The sequence below is a fragment of the Mustela putorius genome, unplaced genomic scaffold, assembly GCF_011764305.1.
Source record: "Mustela putorius furo isolate JIRA1106 unplaced genomic scaffold, ASM1176430v1.1 tig00000487_pilon_pilon_pilon, whole genome shotgun sequence".
In the NCBI taxonomy this organism is placed as follows: domain Eukaryota; kingdom Metazoa; phylum Chordata; class Mammalia; order Carnivora; family Mustelidae; genus Mustela; species Mustela putorius.
The window spans coordinates 10,509,068-10,532,113 of record NW_025421399.1 but is presented as its reverse complement, the minus strand read 5'-3'; the positions used below and the strand labels follow the sequence as shown (position 1 = coordinate 10,532,113).

General features: G+C 44.0%; 1 protein-coding gene across 4 annotated transcripts in view; it reads right to left on the bottom strand.

Moving 5' to 3' along the window:
- MAP2K6 (mitogen-activated protein kinase kinase 6) overlaps positions 1-23,046 on the bottom strand; it is a 118,838-nt gene that overhangs the window by 1,461 nt on the left and 94,331 nt on the right. For 2 of the 4 annotated variants that reach the window (XM_045080963.1, XM_045080964.1), the window contains exon 11: positions 15,201-15,246. In XM_045080963.1, the coding sequence (XP_044936898.1) occupies positions 15,201-15,246 (46 nt within the window). Of the gene's footprint in view, positions 1-8,721; positions 9,083-15,200; positions 15,247-23,046 lie in introns of those variants that run through there. The other 2 variants (XM_004749075.3, XM_004749074.3) reach the window with 2 other exon arrangements.

Genomic DNA, 23,046 nt, shown 5'->3' with positions numbered 1-23,046 from the left:
AGACAGTGCCAGCCATGAAGAAAGGATTTCCACCAGGAAAAGCTAGCAGCACGTAATACATAGCAGGAAAGATGGGGGAAGTCAGTCAATGAGGGAATCCACAAAATGGCGGTCATTCTGCTAGTTCACCCTTCCCAGAGACACAGTGTTGGAGATGGGTTTCGAAGGATAGGGATGAACAACCTCTCAAACCTCCTTTCATAATATGCCAGATATTAGGAAGAGATTGAAGGGCCTCCTAACTGACATATGAATTACTTCTTTCTCAGCATCAAGAGATTGTAAAGACCAGGCATGGTTCCACTTGCCCAACAGCTGTCTTCACAACAAACATGGCTTACCAACAAATGTGGGACACAACACAGGAGGACAATCATATATACAAACAGAAAAGGTCTATCATAAAATTCACACAATATAAGGGGGGGGGATGTATGAGCTTTTTCCTTACAAAGACCAGATTAATAACCAGAAGCAGCATTTTTCCAAGACAAAACTAAAGCATGAAGGAATCTGGGGCAACTCACCTATTTCACTAAAATTCTTGTAAAGTTCAATTCTGTACAGAAGTTACATCCAGCATCCCATCAGGATTTTCACAAAATATATAGAAAAATCTTTGTGTCTTTAAATAAAGGATTTGAACTACATCCCTAATACCTCTCTCAGCTTTAAATGACCTTTAAATGTGATAATTCTGTGCAGCAGGAAATATGTTCCAATCATGGAAGTTACTTACATAAAGAAGACATCTTGCCTTTAAAAATACCTGTTATTTTATGAAAACACCATTTCGGTTCACATAGAAAATCACTCCACTCAGAAAATAAATTTGGGACTAGAGGATAAACTAAACACGGGGTATTATAACAGATAAATTGTCTGTGTTTTCTTAAAATTGAGCCTCCTCAGGTGCTTTTTTACACAGGGATTGGCCAAGAACTCCACAAATCGTTGCCAAATGTAACTTTCGGACACATACAGAGGTCTAAAATGGCTGCTGGAAAACCCCAGCTGTTAAATTTGGCTGAACGGTTAAAGTGGCACTATCAGAATCCACCCCAGACTATGAGTGTGTAAAAGGTCCCTGATGGGGTTCGATCAATGCCTCAGAACTCCCTTGTGTTCTGTTCATGATAGATAAGCCACCAGTTGTCACCTTCCGAAGGCGGTATTGGTTTCCCACTACCTTTCTCCACCCGTGAACCCCAAGGAAGGTAACCATTAGCTTGACTCTGATCGGACCCTTCTCCGTGCTAAAATTGTACTTTTTCCTACACGTCGATGAACAAAAATGGCAACTCCTGCCTTTGCAAATGGAAATTTGGATATGCCACGGCCCATCAAGAGCCCGGTCTCGCCCCTCCCTGCCACGGAGATCAGGTTATTTGTAACCACTTTAGAAAAATAAGCAGTTCAAGAGTCTCCATGCCTGGTTATCATATACTGATTTTTTTTTTTTCATTCTCTTTCAAAGGATTCTTGCTTAAACATTTAAATAAATGGCCTTCTCTTTTTGCCCTTCAGCCTCCAAGCCCTGTTAGCATCCTGAGTACAGCAGAAGCCAGGGCAGACGTCCTTTGGCTACAGAATTCCCCAGATTCTTTGGCGGGTCTTCAAGTAATCATTTCAACCGAAGTTCCCAAGCCTTTAATAGCCACAGAGACTTTCCAGCAAAGAGGAACAATAACAGTAGCCAAATGCTCTGGTTGGAGGTTGATGGGATTTTCAGATGAGCCTCACACTCTTCAGCCTTCATCAAACGGTCCTCCCCTTCCCTTCGCAACAAGGGACCCCCAGGGGTACAATGGAACATAGTCTGGAAACCACTTCTGTGCCCTCGACACCTCTCTCCCCAAGTCCCCAACACACACTAGGTCAGACAATTTGAGATCAGAAGAAAGTAAAAGCACTTTTTCCACACAATTCATTGCTTATGAAAATTCAAACGAGCTTTGAGTGTTATGTTTTAAGGTTATTGATTCTCCTCTCCTGATGATGACCTGTAGTGTTTTTCTCAGAACATTCACAGTCCTCTACCTTCTGAAGAAAGTATGCACATCAGATAAGCTTTGGTGTTCACCTTTCTGTCCACGTCAGCCATCAGAACTAAACATGAAGACGCTTGGTTTTGTATTCATATTTCTTTACCCAGGGGGTAGCTGACCAATGGGTTGTTTACTCTCAAAATGCTGTGAGGCCTCTAATCATTTATCTTTTTATCTGGGTGTCCTCAATTTAAATTGGTGACTTGGTAGAATCAGCAAGACTAGGGAAACAAGAAAATTTTCTGGCATCCAAATCAATGCCACTCTGAATCTCCTTTGAGTTCAATATTTTTAAGGAAAAAAAAATTACTGTTCAGCTTTTTGATGGGTTTTTCCAGAGGAGATCATGTGCATAGTAATACTGAAAATAAGTTGGGGATACACCTGCCTGTCAGCTTCTTCTATCAGCTTATTCTTCTGTGGGGACCCCGGTTTAGCACTGCGTCCCGAGTGTATCTTGTCTCCCAGCCCCCAAACCTAATTTCACATCACTGTTCACCCGTAAAGTCCAGAGTCTACAGACAGTCTCCTAAGGTAGGGGCCTGACATGCTTTTTGGACATAGCTTGCGGATTCCGGTACAAATGAATGTTCGTGGTGACCAAATGCTAATGATGCTAATTGCTCATCTCCGCACCAAGAGCGTACTATTACTGCAGAGGCACGGATACCCAACCCAGCAGTCCTTCTGTACAGGACGGATGGAACTTTTCTTACAAGATCTTATCATCTGAATGAGGGTTTTGCTAAAAGTTCTCTGAGCTGTCCCTGACATTTTCAAGATTTGGGAACAATGGAATCGAGGTAGTCGAACCAAGGCAAAATTGTCTGAGCTTTGATCTATGAAAATGGTTGGATCCACTCCTTTCCACGGGAGCAGTCAGTTGGCGCGGGGCACGTGGGCCTAGTGTAGGAAAAACAAGCAAATGCAATCAAGAGAACCTGGAAAGACCCGGTGGCTTGGTCAAAGCCACAAACTCTGGAGACTAGTTAGGAAGTTCTGTTTCCTACATTAAGATGCGAGTAAGTGCCTAAACATTCCCAAACGTTCCCTGAAATCTATCTCCAAGTCAGAAGACCATTAGCCTTGTTCCTCGAAAGAGCCCCTGAATCCCAGAAATGCAGAAGGGGACCCAGGGGGAAACGTGCACATACCCCAAAGAAGGGCCAGAAGAGGAACCTTTCCAGACCGACAACTCGAAGACAGAAACACAGTGCAAATCTCCCCAAATCTCACTGCAAACTCCCGAGGACGAAGGGCTCATGTCAACGTTCAAATAACAATATGAATGATGTCAAGATCCTGACAGTCCCGTGGGAACTAGGCTGGATTATTTTTGAATTCTATGAACACATGTTTGTGTTAGATGGGATAATTTTTCCTTTTAAAAAAAAAAAAATCCCTACCACAAAGTCCTTGACCTTGCTTTGTGTTCTATTAAGGGCCCAGCCCCCTTCACCTCAGACAGCAAAGAGGCTTTTAGAGATTTTGCTTTAAAAAGGAGTTTGAGTCAGGAGCCCAAAAGATAAACCCCAACATTAAGTGTTAATTCCTAATGACTCCATTAGAAAACCCATAGTGGTACAATTATATTTGCATAGCTGTCAACAGTGACCCTCTCAACTTCGGCAAAAGGACTCATCTTCTTTGCAAACACCAGGAACAGGTGGTAAGAGATACGTTTGATGGCAAGGTGCTTTCCCCAGAAAGATAATTTCATTTTGAAGGCTCTGGAATTCAGGTGTTATTTCCCTAGGCGAAGAGAAAAATATTCTTTCAGGTAAATTGCCAGATTGAACACTGAACTATGCTCCTCAGGAGGTTCCGAGGGTCCTTCTAAGTATAATGTATGTCTGCCTGATGACGCAGCAGGAAGAAAACTCGTTTCTGAATAATAAAGACACGAGAGGACCAAGTCAGATGTGTTGGGCTGTTCTGGGAGAAGAAAGCGGACCTGGGCAGCTTAGGTGGCCGACGGGTCTTTGTATAGGGCTCTTATAGCAAAGAGGGGACAAGTGCTGACAGAAGGTGTAGCAAATTATAGTTGTTCTGGTCCCATAGGGAAGGCAAAGCTTTTCCTAGAAACAGGGCGGCCCAGAAACTCAACCAGGGTTGGCAACCCAAGATCATCCCGTCAGGAAGGAGGCATTTTGCCTGGGCCCCTTAAGATAGAAATGTAGCAACAATTAGGACAGTACCTAAGGGATGGGCCTAAGTCTACTGTCACAGTGAGAGCCCAGAGCTCTGAGCCTGCCTGCACACAAGTTTTTTCATTCCTAACTTTGTCTGTCTTACTTTCTTCAAAGATGACCCAAGAGCCCAGGTGGATGAATTGGAAGATTTTAAGAATTCTACCTGCCTTCTACTTCTGAGGACCCCACGGCCTCCCAAATTCTTACAACCTAGTGCAGTTCGGAGAAAAGAAAAACCAAACGATCGGTGTCTGGGTTCATGATTCTCCCGGCACAAGCATCACACCACAGAGAGAATCGAAATGCAAAACTCAGAGACAACAAGAATGTCATTGACGTCTAGGAGAAGCCTGTCTTTTATTTCCAAGTTGAAGTAAGTTATGTCGGTGATCATACAGAAACAGAAAAAGTAGGTACTCGATCTCATCTGAGGAAAACGGTCCCCTTGGCTTCCCGGGCAAGGAATACTTACCTGAGAGAAAATGAAGAGTCTCCCCCGCTTCCCGGATTCATTTCCTATGTCCATCGTCCTAATCTACATCCTAATTAGCAGCTGAGCTCAATCCTCACTAAACGGAAAAAAAGTCTCTAGACAGAGTTCATCCGAGCTTTGTGGTTGATGGTCCAGGACAGGAGCTGGCAAACCACAGCCCGTGGGCCAAATCCAGCCGATAGCCTGATTCTGTAAATCAAGCCTAACTGGAACACAGAGCCATGCTCATTCACTTATGCATGGTTTACGGATCTACAACAGCGGACCCAGTTGTGGTAACAGGCTGATGGGACACAAAGCCAAAGATATTTACTACCTGGCCCTTCACGGAAAAAGTTTGCCAGTCTTGGTCTAGAATGTCACAGTCCACATTCTACAGAGAAAGGTTATTGATCCTATGGGGCCTATAAACTGGACTTCACTCCCCTTCCCTCAACAAAAAATGTTTGCAAAACTATGTGTTCTGTGTACCCTGTGCATTTTCCTAGGGAAAAGGTCCTAGCTTTCAACAGATTCCTAAAGAAATCCAGAGTACCCCATTTAAAGCCAAAGAAAACCAAAGAGTATCTTTAGCTGCCAGCATATTTAACAGTGCTAACACACACACACACACACAGACACACACACACACACACACACACCCCTAGACAAGAGGAACACAGAACTTCTACAATAAAATATATTTTTTTCTTTCTTTCTTTCTTTCTTTTTTTTTTCCTATTCTAATAGGGTTTTTTTGGCAGTGTCTTTGCCCTAGATTTTTACTCTGGCAATTTTCCATCTGAATATGTAAAAGTTCAGGGGTCCATAAAAACCGCACCTTCGACTTGCGAATTCAATAAAAACGGAAGATTGCTTTAAGCCAGCGAATCGCCCTCTGAGCCCTCGACAGACATTAAGAAGACAAAATCCCCAGCACAACAGAGGTTTAATTCATTTTACTCGATCAGACCACCGACTCCAGTGAATTCTACGAATGTATGAATCCTCCCTTCGAGGTTGGAGGCAGTCACGTGGCCAGAAAGAGCCTTGAGGCTGGACGTCGGGGACTAAGCATCTAGTTCACTTTCGGGGTGAAGATAAAGTGTTTCGTTAGACAGCTTTGGAAGAACGTTTCTCTCAGCAGAGCTGATGAAATCTGGGGGTCAACAGAGGCATTTTTAGTATTAAAAACTATGAAAACATCAGCCCTGCTCTGTCTCCTTTGTCATCACTTTCCAAAGACACTAAATCAAGTGTACTCGGAGAAACCAGGAGCCCCTTCAGTCTCAGGGCTGGCTTCCTCCAATGCTGAGGCTAATCAGTATTTTCGTGTCCCTGACGAGGACATCCGATGTGGCAGGAGTGATCAACAACAAAGGAAGGTAGGACCCCAGTTAAAAAGTAAGCCGAAGGATTACTCCCTTACTTCAGATGTACAGAAATTACCTTAAAAAAAAAAAATAAAGGTTCCATATTGGTTGGTGGTAAAAAAAAAAAAAAAAAAAAAAAGCTAGCCGACCAGAGGCAAGCAAAGACAAAAACAATAATAAGGACACACAACAAGCAGAGTCCGGGTAGAGGATCCAGGGACCTGCGTGTACGTACAAGAGACTTCCAACATACATCAACTTAAATATGGTTGGTGCATCTCCACCTTTACTCTAAAATTAGTTTAGAACTTATAACAGTTCTCAAAAAAAAAAAAAAAAACCACACACACTAGAATTTAGACTCATAAGACGATCAAGTCCTTCTACTTTAGCACAGAAGACAGCTAATCACCGCGGAGCCCATCATTTCTACGGGGAAAATGTATCCCAAGTTTCAAATCAGTATTCGAGGCATGTGCTATCTCTGACAGTGGCGAAGAGGTCCCCATTGATGAGGACACAGAAAGAAGCCGAGGCTCTTGTTCCTCTCTGCCAATGTTCTAGAGAAACTGTAGGTGAGTTCTCTCTTTTGGAGGTACTAAACCAGTGTCCTCAACCGGGCTGTGCATCAGAATCACAAAGAAAGTGTGAAAAAGACCAATTCTCAGGCTCCACCCTGGACCATCGAAACCCCAACCTTGGCATTGCACGTGTCCACCAGCTCCCCGTGATTCGAGTGTGCGCGAGGCTGAGAACCACGGATAAACTCCGCCGCCACCTCTGTGTAATTGTTTTGCAAGCTGAAGCCCTGGGTTGGCACACTGGAGAGATGCACCCAGGCAAACACACTTGGTTAAGACTATTTCTAAGCAGAAACCACCCTGAACAGCCAGTGAGAGTTCCCTGACTCAGAGCAGAAAGCTGTTTTCCATTATGTATTTCACCAAAAACTGTCATGAAGTGACCTCCATTTTCTTTTTCTACTACTTGATTTTTTTCATAAGATGGATGAAGGAAGGGAGGAATACAACTGTGTTTTGTTTTGTTTCGTGTCTCTTCATCTCAGAGAGAGAAACGGCTAGATTTAGGAAGGTGGGTGGGAAAGTGAATGGCCTTCATGAGGAGGATAACACCCATTTCTGGCTGAAAAAAGATGAGGACAGAGGTAGCTTTCAAGAAGATGAAACCACGTTAGATCAGACAGGTACGTCTTGGAACTGGATACAAAGAAGAGTATGGAAGTACCATACTCACTCGGGGCAACAGCTGTGAGCGAGACAGAGGTCAAGTAAAGGGGAAAACGCAGACACAGAAAAATAAGGAACAGCACTTCAGAATCTAAAGGGGGAGAAGGGAGGTATTTAGAGAGTAATAATCCCCATATCTGTCAACTGAGTGAGGTCTCTTCTTCCTTTTTAATGAGAATTCTCCATCCTGGTCCTCCGAGAAAAGCCTTTTTATCAACCCAATGTTTCCTGGTTATTATCCTGTATTTTTTTATTTCCCCTGTTATAATCCCTGTATCTCCCTGAATCACCTCACTCCCGCTTCCTCAAGGAACCTAGAGAACCCAGGAACCTATGTAGCCACAAGAAGGGGCTTTCATTGCATTGTCCACCTGCCGGGGACCCACAAGGGCCCCAGCCAAAAAAGCTCCTCCCGCAGAATGACCTACTGTGTGCTGCTGGAGAGGAAATGGCCTTACCTCAAGCTGTGGAAATCTGGCAGCCCATTCAAGGAACGAATTCAACCCTCCCCTTTAACTCCTCACCTCCTCAAAGAACTTCCACTGTCTTCTACTGTAGCCCTCCCATTAGTAGTAAGGCTTCTTGATCGAACAAGGGGAAAAAACAAAGAAAGAAAAAGGGTTTGGGAAGGATGGCTACTGAGTCAGTCCCTGGGGCATATACATCGTAAGGAGAGGCAGAAGCAGAAGAAGGCACCGAGTCTCTGTGTGTGGTTTGACACGACAGCTCCTTGCAGAATTGACACACGTCCTTCTTACGAAATAGAGATGTTCACAGAAGCCACTTGGCAGAGCATAAGACCTATCAGATACACACACACACACACACACACACACGGAAAGAGAGGTGATAGAAAACCACATCACGAATCCTATTCCATCAACAGCACAAATGCCAAGAGAACCCAATCTGCGACTCTGAGATGCGATCAACGTGAGTTTATGTTTTCCAAAGTTAGGAAAAGGGTAGGACCGGGCTACCTCGCCACTTCACCTGAAAGACTGTGGTTATGACCCAGAGTTGAGCAGAAACCCAAGGACGTGGCAAGCAGCCACAGCAGCTGAAACAGGTAGGTTACAAGAACTCCTTGTTGATATTGTGAGAAGACTCTTAAAGACGCCTATTAAATAATTTCTCCTGGACCACAGACACGACTGAGCTTACAAAATAAAAGCCCTACAAATACCGCCAGCCCAATCTTGCCTTTTGTATCCCCCTCCTTGCATAAAACGGAATCTTTGCAACCAAGCGTTGAAACAGAAAGATTAAAATAACCAAGGGGACAAACTACAGATCTACGTACAACTTCATCGCTAGGGTAGCACCTTGTGACCAGGGCCAATGCATTTGTTTCGTGAAGAACAAGAGAAGCCAGAGAAGCTTAAGGACTCATATGACACCTCATTAAATATTTAATCACCTTTTGAAGTCCTAAGCCTTGGCCGTATTTCATCCATCTAGACAGTCCATTCTATGCTAGAGATTCCAAGCCCCCTTGGGAGGGGGGAAAAAATAAAAAGAAAGAAAATGGGGAGAAAAAAAAAAAAACCCTTCTGAGAGGCAGGATTAAATTATCTCAAAGATGAGTTTCTATTGGTGTTTTAGTGAACCTTGCTTCGTCCCGTAAACCCACCAAACCACAGGAGGGCCGACCGAGCGAGTCCGTGGTACTTTAGTCTCCAAGAATCAGTTTTACAAAAGATGCCACGTCTGTTGCTTTGGATTCGTGTAGGGTGAAAAACGGATGTTGCTGGGAAAGAAAAGAAAAACACACGGTATTAATATTCGCCGCTGACCAGATAGGAGATGCGCACAACTTCACGGATGTGTTGGCTAAGCAGATTCAAATGACCCCTCTTGGGCTTAAAATGGACGCTTGTTACCTCTTCCCAAATCAAGTACACGTCTAGTGATGTGGACCCTTTAAAGACACCTTTAATCTCTTATTGTACCCCTCCCAGGCTGGTATCTGCTTCTGCTACAGAGAATCTACTGTTTTACAAGATAAACCTGTAATTAGGCTACAAAAATCGCACCTACGCTAAAAACTAAGGATTTGGGCAAAGAAAGCCCAAATGGTGATCTACCCACCACCCTGTCCCCTACAAAGTAATCTTAGACTGATAGAATAAAATAATGGGAAATCTCATAGACTCATGTACATCAATTTCTCAGGAAATGGAATGGTAGCATGAGCATCTCATTCCATAGCCCAGCAAATGGGCAAGGCATTGCTTTCCCTTGATACTGGGGAGCTGGTGTGGACTAAAGCGCTTAACACTGTCTAAGCCACATCAACAGCCACGACCTATGTCTTTCTTGATGAAGAGTTGATCCATCTGGAAAAGAATGTCCAGTGCCAAACTCTAGGTATGGGCAGAGAAATTCAACTTGGAGATTAAAGAATCAAAAGCAAAAAAAAAAAAAAAAAAAAAAAAAAAAAAAAAAGGAAAGCAAAAGAAAAAAAGAAGAAAGAAAGAAACGGTCTCTCTTCACACAGATCAGATTAAGCAAACTTTACAAAAACACCAGGGCTAGCAGTCCTAGGCATAGTGGGTCCAAGAGACCACACATTCCAAAACAGTGCTGAAGAGAACGAAACATTCCTCTCTGCACCAGTACAACCCTCCCTCCCTAAAAGGCTCAATTTTGTCACAGTAAATTCCCGGCTGTCACCCGGGAACCTCACACTTCTAATTAAAAGGATCGACATCAGCTCACGAACCACAGCACTCACAGTGGAAACAGAATCAAACCCGCAAACCAAAAAGGGCGATTCCTTCCGACAGAACCCAGTGCCGTGCAGCCCCCTCCGGCCAGCCAGTCATGGCCACCTCCCTCACTGTCTGGTGGCATTATTTTCAGCGACGAGGCTGAGCAGCTAAATGGGAAAGTTTTTGCCTGCAGACACGTACATGACTCACTCCATTTCCCTCTGCTGTTGGGGATGTTAGTTTATAACCTCCGTGTTGCCTAGCTGTAGGTTTTCTAATTATATTTGTTTTAAACCTGACAGCACAGGGCGACATGAGTCAGCTCTGTGGGGAACTGGATGCCCACCCAGTTCCATGCCCACCGTGGAAGTTTTAGGAAATAATTCAAATGGGAAAGGAACAAAGGAGCCAAACCCAAATGTAGGTAGGTGGTCACTGGTTAAGTATCGTGACTCCAAAAAAAAAAAAAAAATGATAAAGAGGCTTTCTGTTCTCGCCCATCTGGAAGATACAGGTTGGGGGCTGGCTCACAGCCTCACGCCCACCGTTCGCGGGAGACGCAGGAACCTTCGCCCTGAGCTCCCTGTGCAAGTAAACAGCAACGTTACTTCTAATTACTAACCACTTACTCAGCACACTTACCAAGGGCTTGACCACCATGCTCATTAGCTTTCCCACATCCTCTTGACATTTGGTGATCTTTTAATGTCCTGAAAATTTTTACTCTCTAAACAGGACATGTCAAACCTCAGATTGTCTCAGTGACTACTTTCGACGCCTCCCAGTCCCATCGCCTACCCCCTGCTCTGGCTGTTAGCTCAGTGCCTGGAGCCGTAGTCTGTGAATGAATCAAATAACCTGACCTCAAGTCTTGAAGAAAAAAATCTGCAGGCAATCGTTTACTTTCTTCTTGGGGCAAAGGCTGTGAGAGGCATAGGGCTGGGGGGAGGGGAGAGCAGGCAGGCATGTGAAAATGGAAAGTGTGACTCGCTTTCTGGTGTGGGTTTTGAGGCTGGAAAAGGTTGGGAGGGAACCCAGTCCCCTCTATAAGTAAGCAATGGCCTAAGAATAGCAAAAGCAAGGCGAGCAAATGAGGCACCGTGGATTCATCCCTAGGCTGGGTTTCTCAGAAGAGGAACCAGGTACTGGAAGGGAGAACACGACCAACGGTTGTGCCTGGAGAAAACACAGAGATCCAAGAACACACTGCCAGCAACCTCAGGGCAAGCCACGAGCACTGGCGGTCGCCGTATCTTCTACACAACGCGTCACCTGTTTAGGCTATGATTTTCTAGGGGTACAGTCAGCCTTGCTTAACGCTGTGAGTCCATCTAGAGCTTCCCGGATATTTGAAGAACACAGTCACCTCCCTGCACAATCGCTTGCCTCACCTGAGTGCCATTTCTGGAGGTTATCATCTGGGACAGGGGTCAGCAATCAACAGTCCGGGGGCCAAGGGTAGCCCACTCCCTATACGTAAAATAAAGGCTTTCGGACACCATCTGCTTATGTATTGAATATGGCTGCTCTCTCTCTCTCTCTCTCTCTCTCTCTCACACACACACACACACACACACACACACAAAACAGAGTCAAATAGCAGCCCACAAAGCCTAAAATATTTACTAACCCTTTGCAGAAAAAGTTGGCTGGTCCCCACTGTAGGGGAAGACATCCTACTGAGTCACGTCCCCCCGTGGGAGTCTGGGAGAACAAGCAAATGAGAGGATGTGAAATCACATACACCCCTCAGTCCGAGACGGGGGAAGGGGAAACAGTTGAGATTTCTGTAAGAGGTACACGTCTGGGTTGAAGCCTTAATTATCCCGCGCTTCACCTGGAAAAAGGATTTTTTTCTCCCCTTTCTTCACCAACTCCTACTGTTGAAACAATAGTCTCTTAGCATATGTTTTCCCAATGCTTAAGTCAAAGCATCTGGACTCAGATTTTCCACTTAAAAACCTCAGTTTCACAGGAAAGCAGAGAGGAGTTATAGCCTTAGAAGGCAAGTCCGTTTCCAGTACCACACAGACTAGTGTCGTAAAAAGAATTGGGGGGCGGGGGAGGGAAATGCACATGACTTTGTAACGTTAATATGCTGACCAGAAAAGACCACAGCCTTAGAACATACTGGAAAGTGGAATTCAACATCAGCTGCTCATGTATACTAAGCGGAAACTCAGCATTTTTTTTTTTCCTCAAGAGTGCTCCATTGAAACCTCTGATAAGAGGTCACTTGGAAGGGGGAAAAAAAATGTTCCACATTTTAAATAGCCCTAAATATATAGAAAATGCTCTCTTATCTGAAAATAGAGACAAACAAGGCAAGTTTACTATAGGAGTACAGGTGTCCTGAGATGCCCCAGAAATCACTCCATGTCTGTTGCACTTTATGTGAAATTAATTTTAAAATGCTCTCTGGGTTACATAAGCATACCCGGAAAGGGTAGCTGGGACTAAAAAGGCCCCTGATTGGCTATTAAAAATATAGTCAGGGAGGGGAAAAAGAAACATACACACACACACATACACACAGACACACACACACATTCAGCAAGAAATGTTCAACCCAAACGTGGTACGCTGAGATTTTTTCAAACATTACTCATCTTTTCTCACTCAGCTGTGGTCTTGGTCAAACACAGCCAACAGAACGCTGAGTCCCAAGGAATGCCTTTTTAGAGGGGACAATGGGGAGCCGAAGGAGACCACCCTGTCTATTGTAAAACTCTCTCCTGTGTTCCTTTACTGTCCCCCGCCCCCATTGGCTAATAGTTGAGACTTAAATCAAAGGTTCACTAACAGAACCAAAAACCCATGTGACTGGCTGTGACCATCCCTTATTGTATGAATCGGCTTTCTGTACCTCTTCCTGGCTTGAAATCTCCAGGCTGTACTCTTTTTTCTTTTCTTTTCTTTTCTCCAGCTTTATTGAAATATAATTGTAAGTTTAGGCATACGTGATTATTTGATAAACTTCTAGATTATGAAACAATACCTAGAATATGAATAATCCCCACCATAAGGTTAGCTAACACACCCTTCACCTCACACACTTACCATTCTTCCTCCATAATAAGAATCTCTAAGATTACTCTCCTAGCAATTTTCAAATATACGATATACTATTAACTATAGGCCATGCTCTACGCATTCTACCCATATTGTTGCTGAAGGTAGGCTTTATTTTTTATGGCTGAATAATATTCCATTGTGTGTGTACCACATTTTCTTTATCCATTCATGCCTTTATGGACACTCCCATCGATTCTACACCTTGGCTATTATAAATAACGCTGCCCTGAACATGCAAGCCAGATACCCTCTTACGATAGTGATTCCATCTCCTTCAGAAATAAACCCAGAAATGGGATGGCTGGATGATAGATTTCTACTTTTAATTTTTTTGAGGAACCCCACCATACTGTTTTCCATATTGTCTGAGCTCATTTGCATTCCCACCAACAGGGCACAAGGGTTCTCTTTTCTCTACATTCATTCTCTACATCAATGCTTGTTATCTCTTGTCTCTGATGATGGCCATTCTGACAGGTGTGAGGTGATGTCTCATTGTGGTTTTGATTTGTATTTCCCTGATGACTAGTGACCATGAGCCCCTTTTCACGTACTTGTTGGGAAAAATCAAGGGGGATTACGTCAAACTAAAAAGCATCTGCACGGCCAAAGAACTGATCAGTGAAATGAAATGTTAACCTACAGAATGGGGAGAAATATTTGCAAACCATAGATTGGATAAGAGGCTCATATCCAAAATAAGTTTGTTTTTTGCTTTTTTTTAAAAAGATCTTATTTATTCATTTGACAGACAGATCACAAGTAGGCAGAGAGACAGGCAGAGAGAGAGGAGGAAGCAGGCTCTCTGCTCAGCAGGGATGCGAGGCTCGATCCTAGAACCCTGGAATCATGACCTGGGCAGAAAGCAGAGGCTTTAACCCACTGAGCCACCCAGGTGCCCCCAAAATAAGTTTTTTTAATACTCATAATTCAATAACAAAGTTATTGTTAACTTTGTTTAAAAAAATTTAATGGATAAAGGACCTTAAGAGACATTTTTCCAAAGAAGATATATAAATGGCCAATTATCTATTTGTAGGTAGTAAATAACACACACTTCTCCCACGTCAGAACCACCTCACCACACCATTTGGTGAAAGATCTCAGGAACCTATACTTCTAGCCCCTGCCCTCAGTTTTAAACACTGAGCACTGTTTGTCTGGTGTGGGACAAAAGCAAGCATTTAATGCCTGCTGGATACCTGTGTTCCAGGAAGAAATGTCAATGTTTACACTTCCCTCTACTTGAACAAAACTATTCCTTCCCCTGCTAAAATTAAAACCTTGATAATTGAAACAAATCTAAGGAATGGTGGTTAATGCAAATTAGTAAGTAGTCCGAATTTTATCATATTTCCTCCCAAAATGTGTTTCAACATATACCTCGATAAAGTTTCCAAGTTTTGCCCCTGCCATCTATGCTAAAGAATCATTTGTAATTACCTTACAGTTACATTTACCACAATTTAAGAGTAACTATTTTAAAACAATTCCTGAGGTCTTATTTTCACTTTTTTTTTTTTTTCACAGATAGATAGTACAAATGGTAAGCCGTGAAAGCAGACGTAATATAACTCAAATTAATAAGGCTTGGTCTTACTTTTTTCACTAACGTGAAAACCAAAAGGAAAAAACATCTTTCCTCCCTAAACACTTACTAAAAGCACCTCATCCAGCAAATCTTGAATATTTTATCAGAAATATCTGATGAGCCGCCTAACACTTGTCTTCATCATCGCTGAAATCCTTTAAAGCATGCTTTCCCTCATTTATATTAGTAATTAATGACTCTTGATATCTTGAGAACTTGAAAATGTAAATTTTATAGGCATCATTTAGTCTGTATGATAACAAGATTCCCAACACGGAAAATGTTGCTAAGAAAGGTGACCTGCTCCCAGCCACACTAACGGAGGATTTAGGACACACTCTTTTTTTTTGCTTGAATTCACTTCGGGTCACCAATGTCTCAATGAACCAGCTCTTCTAATATGGTTGTTTGATTATAATTTAGGTCTTAATCACTTTACTTTTACTAGCTGTTGGTTTGGACATGTTTACACTACTAACAATACGTACCATAAGTTCTGGATATGTTGGCCGTTCTTTGGAATTCTTCTTCAAGCTTAAAGAAAAAAAAATTAAACACATTAAAATCTAGGAACCATTTTCACATGTATTTTCACAAGACTAGGATTTCAGAATCTGCAGAAGACTAAACATAACCAGCTTTTACATGTACTGAATGTCCTATCCTGACACCCCTCTTTGGTTACACTTTAAGACACTTTAATACACTATTGTGTACACTTTAATACACTATTGTGTTTAAAACACAATAAAATTGTGTTTTAAATCACTCTAGGTATATCTTCATAGGAAGAATGGGGGTCTGTGTCTGTGTGTCCATGTGTGTGCGCGCGCACGCGCGTGTGTGTGTGTGTGTGTATACTTTCTTTCTGAAACTTTGCTAAGGATATACAAACTAACTTTTCTGATCTACAGCCATCACATTCCAAAACACATAGAGACTTTCCTTCAAAACAGCTCTTCTTCCACCCCCACTGGCAAAGAAACTGGCAGGTGTTTCTTATACTACATGTTCTCTCTTTCCAATCTTCGATATCTGGTTCTCCCTGCTTCTGGTTCCTTTGAATGTATAATCTGCTTTTATAGATTCCTAACCAAACCCACCTGAGATAGAAGCAACACCCCCCACCCATAAAATGTCTAAAGTAACGCTCCTTGTTTATAACTTCCTGGCTAATGAAAGAGAGAAAGCACACTCAGTGACTTCGCAATGATTCTTCTTAGAAATTCTTTGTGGTCACGCGGGACTGTCGAGTGGCTCCCATTCTGTATACAGGACTGTCTGTAGACACAAGTGTTTCGAGGACATTTGATACTAAAGGCAACAGTAACAAAACATCAGTAAGAAGACACCAGCCCCTCACCACTATCCTCAGACCACCCCCTGTATCCACCCATGGCCTTAAAATGGAAAGAAAGAAAATAAGTGGTTTCTTGGGAGTTGGAACCCCAAATGGAGAAGAGGATGGTTCTGAAAACTGTGATTTGCAAGGCGACCTAGAGACCCCTCTGCCCACTGGGCCACTGAACCCCACATGGATGGAAGAAACGTAGCCTGGCGTTGAAGAAACCAAAATGTGACTGATCATTAGGGTTGCTGGGATTTGTGCCAATGGATCATTTTGAGCAGATGAGACCCAGTATGTGTGACATGAGATTGGCTCCACCATCATGGGCTAATACTAATGAGGAAGGGTCGGGGGGTCCAGGTATGAGCCATAAGAGAGTGAGACGTTTTGAGAAAGTGTGGTATAAAACAAAACGAAATGAAGAAAAAAGAGAGAGAAAGAGAGAGAAAGCTTTTGAGCCAAAACAACTTAAAGCAGCCTACCAGTTTATTCCAGGCAATGCTGTGGGTGGAAGCCAGGGAACCTGAGACAGGGTACAGGAGATGTGAGGAGAGAAGTTTTCAACCTGGAACTGAGGGCAGATCTAGGACCTAGTGACCTCAGTGACCAGACAACCTATGAGAGAAAGTTTCGTCTCAACTGAGGATAAAAATAAGAGCGAATTAGAAAAAGGAATTATCAACTGTCAAAGTCAGATTGATAATGGGAAGGTGTGCCTGAGTGAAATGAATGAGACCTTGGAAGTCCCACGTAGGACTCCGCGCGTATCTGCGGCCTGGGATTCTGCAGGGCTTTATTGAGGGTGCTCGGTGCAGGCGATCCTGCCTTCCAGGGGGTATGTGGCAATGCCTGGGTTGTCGATACAACTGTGACGTCCACCAGCATCTCCACGGGGTTCGAGAGGGAGGCTCAGGATATGGCTAAACAGCTTAGAAGGTACAGCACCGCTGCCCACCACGAAGAATAACCCAGTCCCAAAAGTCATGAATGCTGATGTTGCAAACCCTGTGGACCACGTGGACGAGGAAATTCCTCTGCTTTGCTGCCTTCTATGCCCTGCTTGGAAATGAAATTCACTGAGAAGCACCTCCGGCTGATTCTCGTCTGTCATTTGCGCACATTCTCAACACTACCAGCTCTCTCTCCCTGAACCCCGGCAAGCAGAAGTTTTCTAAGTTCCAGAGCTAGGGCACCTCGAAGGAAACAGACATGAAGAAATGTGATCCCAGGAGCTCTGCGGACTTGCACACAGACCCTAGTGAGGAAAACAAACAGGCTAATGGACAAAAGCCCCGAGTTTTCGGCTAATACTCAAAGCCAGTCAAAAATCAGAAAGTCTTCTCCAGGATCTGGACAATTTAACTTGCTAGAGGCAATCATGAGAAACACAGACACCACCTGAAATCCGCACGCACTAGTCACGTGATTGATGTCGGATGTCTCTACCTAGACGGGCGCCTTAGGGAGTCCTCAGACCAGGACCGGGCGTGAACTCTGCCAACATCCATCCTCCTTCAGGACCACGACCCACCCTGCCATCACTGGCTTCCACTGGTCAGCAACCGAACCGAGGGGATGACAGGAAAAGAGGCTTCTTGCTCAAGTGTTAGAACACGGGCACCTTTTACCAACCAGAGATCTTTGTGATGTTTGCTGATTTTTGAACTTCTATTTTGTCAGTAATAATAAAAGACTCTCTGGTCTCATCAGGTTGAGGAATGTAAGCACTTCCTTTTTTTAAGGAGAGATCATTTTAAGTCAGGAGAACTTATCTTTTCACTTCTGGGACAGTTTAAGAAAATTTCTCTGGAGTTTGTTTTTTGGTTTTTGGTTTTTGGGGTTTTTTTTTTTCTTAATCTGTATAAAGAAAATGTAGGGAAAGCACCCCAAGTTGATGCATCAGAAGATGTTTCAGATTCCTGAAACCTCGCGGATCGCTAGCTGATAGGCTTTCTTCACTTAGGGCCTCTGATCAGAAGGCTCAAAAATTTACCACAAGCACTACTGAGGCACACTCATGGAAAATACCTACACAGCAATCTGAGGCTGTTTATTGAATTACTATAACTGATAAAACCCATTCTCTCCATCTTTTAAATTGAGAATACTTCAAAACGTAGGCTAAGAATAGCAAAATACTCAGGCTATGGGGGAGGGGAAAGTAAATTTTCCACGTTCCATAGGAAGTGCTTGCAATTCAGGATAAAATAACAACCGTGGCGCTCAAAGCTACACCAATTTCTTTTTGGATTGGAGTCAGACTTATGCATTTTCAAGTGGCTTGTCATTTTCAAGCGTGCAATTAGCTAAGGGTTCTAATTCCTCTTCTAAAGGCCACAACACACGCTCCTGACCGTAGCTGACACTAAAAAAATGGCTTCACGCTGCCTTGAGAATTGCTAGCTTGGAGTTTGTGCTGACCAGAGGATTTATGCCTATTTGAATTCCCCCTGATGGTTTCCAAGAAGGGCTATTTGGTATGCCCACAGGAAAAAAAAAAAAAAAAAAAAAAAAAAAACACATTATGCCTCTCAAGACCATACATTTAACATAGGCTAAATAAATATCCAGTGCCTCTGTTTACTCTTTCTTCCTGAACAAGTCAAGAACTGTATTTGATTGCGCTTGTGTCATGCTAGTTCCTCTGAGTCAGTCTCAACGTCTGGGGCGACCTCCAACACACTGCAAGATGCCATCAGGCTGGTCAGCTGGGCACTGAGCCTCTCAAATAAGCCTGGAGGAAAAGCAAGAAAGAAGTCGTGCTGTTTGGGCACTCCGTAGTTGGGTTTCCAGAAACTTCCTTCAGTCACCAAGCCTGCGCACCTACAGGAAGGGGTTCTGGAGAGAAGTATAAGCCTGTCACGATTCCGCTTTTTCCTTTTTAGATACTCATTTGTTCACCCTCGGTCGGATTAGAATATAAGGCTTTTCTACGAGACTTCTCAACTATGAATCCCAAAACAAGGCCTTGAAGGACAGCGTTACTTACTCTAGGAATACTTTAAAACCTCTAGGATAGGGGTGCCTGGGTGGCTCAGTGGGTTAAAGCCTCTGCCTTCGCTCAGGTCATGATCCCAGGTCCTGGGATTGAGCCCCACATCAGGCTCTCTGCTCAGCCAGAAGCTTCCTTCCTCCTCTCTCTCTGCCTGCCTCTCTGCCTACTTGTGATCTCTGTCTGTAAATAAATAAATAAAATCTTAAAAAAAAAAAAAACCCTAGGATAAGAAGACCATGTGTTGGGGGTGGGGGGGAGGAGGAAACATCATTCCATAGTCATATTTCAAAATAAGTACAGAAAGGAAGGATTGGTAGAACATCACTGGTTTTTCCTTTAAAGTCCATAAGGCATAAATGCCTCAACTTTCTTTCCTCTCCTACCTCCGGCCCCCATTCTCTCTCTCCCCTACGCCACCCCCACCCCCAGGATGATGTCTCTCTGATATTAGGACAAAAGAACACATCAGGGGCTCCCGGGTGGCTCAGTCATTAAGCATCTGCCTTCAGCTCAGGTCGTGATCCCAGGGTCCTGGGATCAAGCCCCACACTGGGCTCTCTGCCCAGCAGGAAGCCTGCTTCTCCCTCTCCCTCTGCTGCTTCTGCTCCCTTTCTCACTGTGTCTCTTTCTGTCAAATAAATAAACGAAATCTTAAAAAAAAAAAAAAGAAACACATCAGCTGGGGCTCCGGGTTCTAGAGGTAACTTTGGGTATGAGCGTGAGAGCCTGCTAGTGCTTTCTACTCCCCCAGCAGACCAGGATTACTGTCAACTCACACGCAGTGATTAGAGGAGACCAAAAGCCAGACAGACTCCCTGGATGAGGTGGTACAGTGTGAAGCAGCACTGCGGGGGTGGGGGTGGGGAGTGGTCATCAAACGCTGAGTTAGCACGCCTCCCGGGAAAGGTCACACGTGTTCTGACAGAGGACCGAGGCTGTGGGTAATGCCACCTTTCTCTTCTGGCTCCACACTCAGCCCAAAGACAGAGGTAGGAGATAAAACCACCAGGATGCATCTATCTCAAAATTTGGGATTCACCTTTCACGCTCCAAATCTATATTCCCCTTCCCCCACTTAACCACAAAAACAGCGGTTTTCCGAGAAATCTGGAAGGATCAGAGCCTGATTATGCCACGGAGACACGAAAAACACATGGAGATCCCTCCAAAAAGCATCCACTCATGAACAGGTATCTCAAATCCGGCCATGGACATGGGAAAACGGAGGAACAGCTATAAAAGAGATCCATTGCTTCATCAAGAAATAGAAGAGGGTGTTCTTTTTTTTTTTTTTTAAAGATTTTATTTATTTATTTGACAGAGAGAGATCACAAGTAGGCAGAGAGGCAGGCAGAGAGAGAGAGGAGGAAGCAGGCTCCCCGCTGAGCAGAGAGCCCGATGCGGGACTCGATCCCAGGACTCTGAGATCATGACCTGAGCCGAAGGCAGCGGCTTAACCCACTGAGCCACCCAGGCACCCTAGAAGAGGGTGTTCTTAGGCAGTCATTTGTACCTCCTTTCATCCAAATTTAAAATTTAAATTTAAAACTGTCAGTAATAAAACGAGCAAAATAACGGCATTGCTCCTGGAAGCACGTGTGTACCTATAAGCTAGTACAAAAATCTTTTTTAAAAAATCAGTACTGTGTTTTTGAAGCCTTAGACAACATTTCCAACTCAGTGGACATCAAAACAGAGTTCATACTAAGGGGGGGTATCAAAAATATATCTAGTGGTACTTTATAGAGACAAAAAGCTATTATTGATCTGCTGTCTGAAAGAGGAGAGCCTGTATTTAAAAAAAAAAAAAAAATCCAAGAGAGGATCACTAAGAATGCTGGTAAATCCAGAATTAATGCTTCTCTTAGGGGCACCTCAGTGGGTCAGTGGGTTAAAGCCGCTGCCGTCAGCTCAGGTCACAATCTCGGAGTCCTGGGATCCAGCCCACATCGGGCTCTCTGCTCCGCAGGAAGCCTGCTTCTCTCTCTCTCTCTCTCTCTGCCTGCCTCTCTCCCTACTTGTGATCTCCATCTGTCAAATAAATAAATAAAATCTTAAAAAAAAAAAAATGCTTCTCTTATTCTTTCCAATTGTCCCACCAACAAAAATGATTCACCATTTTACACAATTGATACTCTGAAATGTCAGACTCTACAGGAAATAGACTGAAAGTTTGAATAATTATTCTTGTAAGACTTCAAAGTTGAGGTGATTTGAGTTTTGTTTCTATTAATGTGTGTATGTGTGTGTGTGTGTTGGGGGGGGGCGGTAAACCCCTTAAGCAAGCCAGACTGGCTGACATGAATTGAGTAAAATGAAATAGAATTAATAGCAAGGAACAGCTTCAGGAACGCTAGAAAATATCTATGGCTCAAAGTTTTTAAATTAATGAACCTCAGCAGCTGGGACAAAAATTGACAGCAGACGAGAGGGGTTGGATGTCGCTGCAGGTACCAGCAGTGTTCGGGAGGGCACAGCAGGGGCACAGGTCATTCTGGATTGTCAGTGTACCTACGCGTGCAGACGCTAAAATTAGCATTATTTCTCAAGGTTTTCATTTTCTAAACATCCCTAAAAAGCTCTAATGCTCTGAATCTTTGGGAGAAATTCTAAGTAAGAGGGAAAATACGCTGGTGAACAAAAAAAGTAATTGCACCATATTTCAAAAACAAATTAGACAAGAAAAATGGGTTTTGACATCGGGTCCACAGACCGCAGGGCAAAATAAGGGGTTCTCGCCCCAGCTGCATAGTAGAACGATGGGAAAACCTTTGAAAAACACTGATATTGGGGACCCTCCCCAGATGCATGACGTCAGAATTCTGAGGGTGTGGCCTAAGCGACAATACATTTGGAAAGTTCTCTCGAGGGCTGGACACCAACAGCCAGCGTGGACCACAGTTGCAGTAAACTAGCAATTCTCAACAGGCAGCTGCACTTTCTCGAGCTTTTCACACCAGCCTCCTTCTTACCCAGTTCCCCGAAGCACCCAGCCAGACTCCTGGGGAAGAGAGGAACAGGCAGGAGAAAGGTGACCAGGAAGAGAGTTTAACAAGACTTCCCTAGAGGAGATCTTTCCCCTTTACCACTCCTCTTCAGAACTACTGCTCTGAACTCTCCAAGATGACTCACCCCTTTTCCTCTGTGACCTTTAAACACTTGAGGATAAGGAAAAAGAAAAGAAAAGGGGGGGGAAAACACCCAAATACACCATAAAAACAAGTTCTTGAACCCAGAAGGCAAAACCATGAGCCCATCTCAGCCGGACCAGGGTCCTACCTCATCCAGCACATTTGTCCAAGGAAAGCAGAGGGGAGGACCCACCTCGGTAGCCCAGAAGTAGTGCCCGTCAGAGGCGCTCAACAACGCACTGTCCTCCAGCCCATGGCTCCAGCGCCTCTCTCTCTCTCACCATTTGGCCAAAAATTAAAAACAAAAACAACCAACAGTAGGCCAGCCTCATGCATCATCAGAGCAAAATACCAGGGGTGACCCCGGGGACCAGCACTAACGAAAATTCCAAGAGGCCTTCGTTTCACAAACAACAGACAGTTGCTTTGTCTCATCATGTTTCCCAATAAAAGCTGCATTCAGGACACTTCTTCCAAAGAGCACAGAGGCCAAGAAATGATAACCTTGAGGACCTGTGCCATCAGATGGCCCTCAGAGGGGCCATTTCCTCAGCAGGGGGCGGCCACGATGGCTCCCCCTCCCGGGGTGACAGCAGGGCTTGGCGCCATCTGCTTCTGCTGGGCACCCATGTAAACGAGCGTCATGTTGCGCTTTCCTTGTGGTGTTGTCTTCCAGGAACACTTGGGATGGTCCTTAGTATCAGGTTATATATACCTGGTGGTATGGGCACCATGCATGCCCTCTCCTACGTTCCTCGATTCCCCTGACAATTTCCACGAAAAGAAAGTCTACGCTGTTAGCATGACTCTTTCCATTTTCTACTCTGACTTTCCTTAGATTCCCTCCTCAGACCCCCAGC